This window comes from Penaeus chinensis, chromosome 26, assembly GCF_019202785.1.
Source record: "Penaeus chinensis breed Huanghai No. 1 chromosome 26, ASM1920278v2, whole genome shotgun sequence".
NCBI classification, from domain to species: domain Eukaryota; kingdom Metazoa; phylum Arthropoda; class Malacostraca; order Decapoda; family Penaeidae; genus Penaeus; species Penaeus chinensis.
Window position 1 is genome coordinate 6,450,798 of NC_061844.1, and position 5,000 is coordinate 6,455,797.

Genomic DNA, 5,000 nt, shown 5'->3' on the forward strand with positions numbered 1-5,000 from the left:
TGTACCCAGGAGCATCCCCTCCTCGACTCCAAGCCCTTCGGACAGGAGGACTGTCTCTTCCTCAGCGTCTACACTCCGCGGGTAAGTCGGTACGCACGTATCCCCTTCCTTCGTCAGGAGTTAGATCGATGTTAGACGAACCCAGCGCGCGCGCGCGCACGTGTGTGTGTGTGTGTGTGTGTGTGTGTGTGTGTGTGTGTGTGTGTGTGTGTGTGTGTGTGTCTACTTCTTTGTCTGAGTGTGTCATGTATTTCTGTCCTTAAAGAATTAAGGAAATTAATAATTGGTCTCGATTCCAGCCGTATGAGTCGGATCTGCCGGTGATGGTGTGGATCCATGGCGGAGGATTCACCATCGGAAGCGCTGGCTTTTATGGGCCTCTCCCTCTCCTGACGAAGGACGTCGTTCTCGTCACCATACAGTACCGCCTCTCTACTCTGGGTCGGTGGTTTTTGCCCGTCGGCTTGCTGTTTGGAAATACCGAACGTTATTGATTTCTGATTTAAAAGATTAAAGAGAAATGGGATTTTAATTTGCTTTACATTTCACGAGATGTTTTGCATTAATTTCTATGGCTGGGTTCATATTTTATTGTAAGTGGTTTTATGTTTTGTATATCGTAATTTATGACCTTGACAATGCTCTTTTCTACTTAGCAACAAATCAAGGGTTGTTTACATTGTATGTACCAAATCATCCAATTTACTAATATGACTATACTAAGTTACATTACTCCGCCGGACCATCCAAGGGGTCACGGGTTTACAAATAGGTCGAAAGGGGTCAACAGATGGCCCAATAGTTTCACACACTTTCACACTCTTTCGTATGGCCACACACTCTTTCGTATGGCCACACACTCTTCAACATGGCCCCACTCACTCTTCAACATGGCCACACACACTTCACATGGCCACACACACTTACACACTCTTTTGCAAGGCCATATTTCTTTGACAATGACCACGCATACTTCTACACACTTCCATCTTTCACTTGGCCACGTACGCACTTTCTCATACTCTTTTACAGTACTTTCACGACCCCACAATATTAGTTTAAAAATTCCTTATTTTACATAAAAGGTACTAGTTTTACCCCTCCCCCCACACACAAAATAGCCTGTAATGTATAATATGACTTATTTCAATTTCAGATTTTATCATTGTGCCTCGATGAAGCCTTTCTGAGCCTGCGCGCCACAAATATCAGATATTTTCAGCACAACCTGTGGTCACTTTTCAGGATTCCTTTCGACCGGGGACTCTGAAATCCCTGGCAACCTCGGGCTCAAGGACCAGACGATGGCCCTCCGGTGGGTGCAGGACAACATCCGGGCATTCGGCGGCGACCCAGCCAAGGTCACCATCTTCGGGGAGTCAGCCGGGGGCGCGTCCGTTCACTTCCACATTCTGTCACCCATGTCCGCAGGTAGTGCCACGGGGAGAGACGGTCAGGTCTCTCTCTCTCTCTCTCTCTCTCTCTCTCTCTCTCTCTCTCTCTCTCTCCCTCTCCCTCTCCCTCTCCCTCTCCCTCTCTCTCCTTTCCTGTCTCTCTCTCCTTCTCTCTCTCACTCTCCCTCTCTCTCTCTCTCTCCTTCTCCTTCTCTCTCTCTCTCTCCTGTCTCTCTCTCTCTCCTCTCTCTCTCTCTCTCTCTCTCTCTCTCTCTCTCTCTCTCTCTCTCTCTCTCTCTCTCTCTCTCTCTCTCTCTCTCTCTCTCTCTCTCTCTTTCTCTCTCTCCTCTCTCTCTCTCTCTCTCTCTCTCTCTCTCTCTCTCTCTCTCTCTCTCTCTCTCTCTCTCTCTCTCTCTCTCTCTCTCTCTCTCTCTCTCTCTTCTCTCTCTCTCTCTCTCTCTCTCTCTCTCTCTCTCTCTCTCTCTCTCTCTCTCTCTCTCTCTCTCTCTCTCTCTCTCTCTCTCTCTCTCTCTCTCTCTCTCTCTCTCTCTCTCTCTCTCTCTCTCTCTCTCTCTCTCTCTATTTTGTCTCTCTCCTTCTCTCTCTCTCTCTCTCTCTCTCTCTCTCTCTCTCTCTCTCCCTCCCTCCCTCCCTCCCTCCCTCCCTCCCTCCCTCCCTCACACACACACACACACACACACACACACACACACACACACACACACACACACACACACACACACACACACACACACATACACGCACACACATATACCGGCACGTTGCACTTTATCAGAAGTATTGCTGTTGTTACTCCCATTAATATTTTATCATTATTATTACAACTACTTCTGTTAATACTACTACTACGATATTCTTATTCTTATCCTTATCATTATTATTATTATTATTATCATTATTATTATTATTGTTGTTGTTGCTATTATCATTGCTGTTGTTGTTGCTATTATTATTAGTGTTAGTAGTAGTACTAGTAGTATTGTTATTATCACTTTTCCTGAGAGTCCTAACCCGCCCGGGTCGTCTGCAGGGCTCTTCCAGCGCGCCATCATGCAGTCGGGAACCGCCCTCTGCCCGTGGGCGCTCAGGGAGGACCACTGGGAAGTGGCAACCCGAATCGGCGAGATGTTCAACTGTTCAGGGTCGTCTCCTTTGACCAGTTCAGAGCTGAACGCCTGTCTGAGGGAGGTCCCTGCCGAAGACCTGGTCAAGGCGCCGAAAAAGTTCAGAGTAAGTGTCCTTGGCGTTGGTTGCTTGAGTGTGGAGTTTAGAGCTTTGTCTAGCGGGTTGTGAGCACTGGTGTTCCTGCTGAAGAGCCGTTCCCTAGGGTCTCCCAGGCACTCCGGCCACCATGGAGGCATTCAATGAGGAGGAGTCAGCGGAGACAGCTCCAGAGGGCTGATACAGGTCGGGCCACATACACATATATTCCGGCAAAGCTGGCCTTTGAATTTCACTGAGCGGAACCCACAGAACCTTCTCAGTGTGAGAGAAGTGGTCAGAGGAATTATTAAAACAAATTAGACGCCTTAAGAGCTCTTCCTTTTTCCGCAGTTCCATCTAACGAGGAGGACTACCTCTGGCGTTTATTCAGTTGCTCTGAAATTCAGCCACACTCAAAGATTCTGTAAAACCAATATTATCAATGAAAACTTTGCCATGGCCTTAGCTCGTCAGGCTTCATCTTTGAGAGAGGATCGCCACCCGGGATTATTGATGTAAGACTTTTCAAATAGTCCGTTTAGTGGGATATGCAGGAGAGCCGCCCCTCCAAGGGCTTGATCACACGGCAGGCAGGGATGTTTCACGATCTTTAATTGATAATATTTTACTTAGTTTGAGTATTAATGTGAATTTATATTTTTCAATAATTCCCAATTACGTTTCTCATCATTGATTACATCAATTCTGGCATCTGAACAAATACGTCATTTCTTCGCTGTGCCATCGCCGCTCAGCATCTCCTGCTCGCCGGCCAGATAAGGTTAAGTCCGATAAGCGAAGCTGGGCCTCACCCGGGCTATGCTCATGAGGGGGGCCCGGCCTGTGTCGACTAATGCCGACTCGCTAACGTGTGTCAGCTGGTGCTGACTCTGGTGAGCTTAGTCCTTAGTTGGCCGGGCCATATTTAGAAGGCCCGGGCGAAGCTAGAACTTCGCAAATCATAAAGAAGAAGTAGTCCTTAGTCCTTACTCGCCTTAGTGCCCAAACTCCAAGCGACAATTGCAACTTCTCGACACCTTACCACTATACTAGCCCGGAGGCTCGCCGGTTAGAGAGTGTGGTAATTGGATATTTTGACTTTGTTCCTTTTCCAGGTGTTTACCGAGTTCCCGAGCGTGATGACGCCCTCCGTGGACGGCGAATTCCTCCCAGATCACCCCGCCCAGCTGCTCAGGGAGGGAAGGTACAGCAAGGTCGACGTCATCACGGGAGTGACCCAGCACGAAGGCCAATCGATCATCTGTAAGCAAAAGCCGTTTTTTTTTTTTGCTTGCTTAGAATCGCCATAGCGATAATAATGATGGCAATGATAGTGATGACAATGATAATGATATTTCATAATAATAGATAAGAATAATTATAATAGAAAGTAGTGATAATAATACTGTTAATCATAATGATAATCATAATGATACTAGGAACGATAATAATAATTATAGTAACGATAATAATCCTATTGACAACGAAAAGACCCTCATTGTCCTCCCCACGACACACGCCCCACACCTCACAGTCGCCTCTCCCTCGCCGCAGCCTTTCTCAGCGGCAACGACAGCTTGGCCTCTTTGGTTGAGGACCTCGCCACCAACGGCCCCATCGTCTCGTACATGGAGCACGAGGACAACCGCGAGTACTTGGCCCGCCGCCTCTTCCACCACTACTTCGGGCCCCTGGAAGACCTGGGTGGGAAGATGGCCATCATGCAGGAGGTAAGGAGGCGCGGGGAATAAGATGAGATGAGGTATGAAGGCTGTTATAATGCAGAGGGTAGGGAGGCGTGTGAGGGAAGATGAGATAATAAGCCATCATGCAGGAGGTAGGGAGGCGCGAGGAACAGGATAAGGTAAATAAGATGAGGTAAGAGGGCTGTTATAATGCAGGAGGTAGGGAGGTGTGCTCGGTAAGATAACGTAGATTATCTTAGCTCACAGGGATAAGATTTGTTAGAAAAGATGAGAATTCGGCATCGCGCGTGAAGCGTGGGAACGAAGTAAATAAAAAAGATACAATAAGAAAATAAATCTGATAATATTCAGGTGGTATGAATTCATAACGGGAATGATAACCATGGTGGTGATAACGAAGACTACCATGATGGTAATGAGGATTGTTATGATTATAGAAGATTGTAAGGATGATGATCACGATGCAGATGATAGCTTTAAGGATTATAATAATTCTCATGATAATAATGACTTTCATGATAATAAAAAACCTAAGGGTGACGCTAAGAATAATGATAATGATACAAGTGAAGAGCTGTGAGGATAACGGCGAATCTCATGACATTGGTAATGCTTTCTAGCAGGACTATGCTAGTAAAAGGCCTATGCAAAGAAGTAAAGATTGTCATCACTTGCA

General features: G+C 46.8%; 1 protein-coding gene across 1 annotated transcript in view; it reads left to right on the forward strand.

Annotated features, from left to right (window-relative positions):
- Positions 1 to 5,000, forward strand: part of LOC125039095 (cocaine esterase-like) — a 12,190-nt gene that overhangs the window by 2,081 nt on the left and 5,109 nt on the right. The window contains exons 3-8 of the mRNA XM_047632830.1: positions 1 to 81; positions 300 to 441; positions 1,246 to 1,431; positions 2,446 to 2,645; positions 3,734 to 3,881; positions 4,173 to 4,348. The exon at positions 1 to 81 is cut by the window's left edge and continues 60 nt beyond it. Coding sequence (XP_047488786.1) covers positions 1 to 81; positions 300 to 441; positions 1,246 to 1,431; positions 2,446 to 2,645; positions 3,734 to 3,881; positions 4,173 to 4,348 — 933 coding nt within the window. The remainder of the gene's footprint in view (positions 82 to 299; positions 442 to 1,245; positions 1,432 to 2,445; positions 2,646 to 3,733; positions 3,882 to 4,172; positions 4,349 to 5,000) is intronic.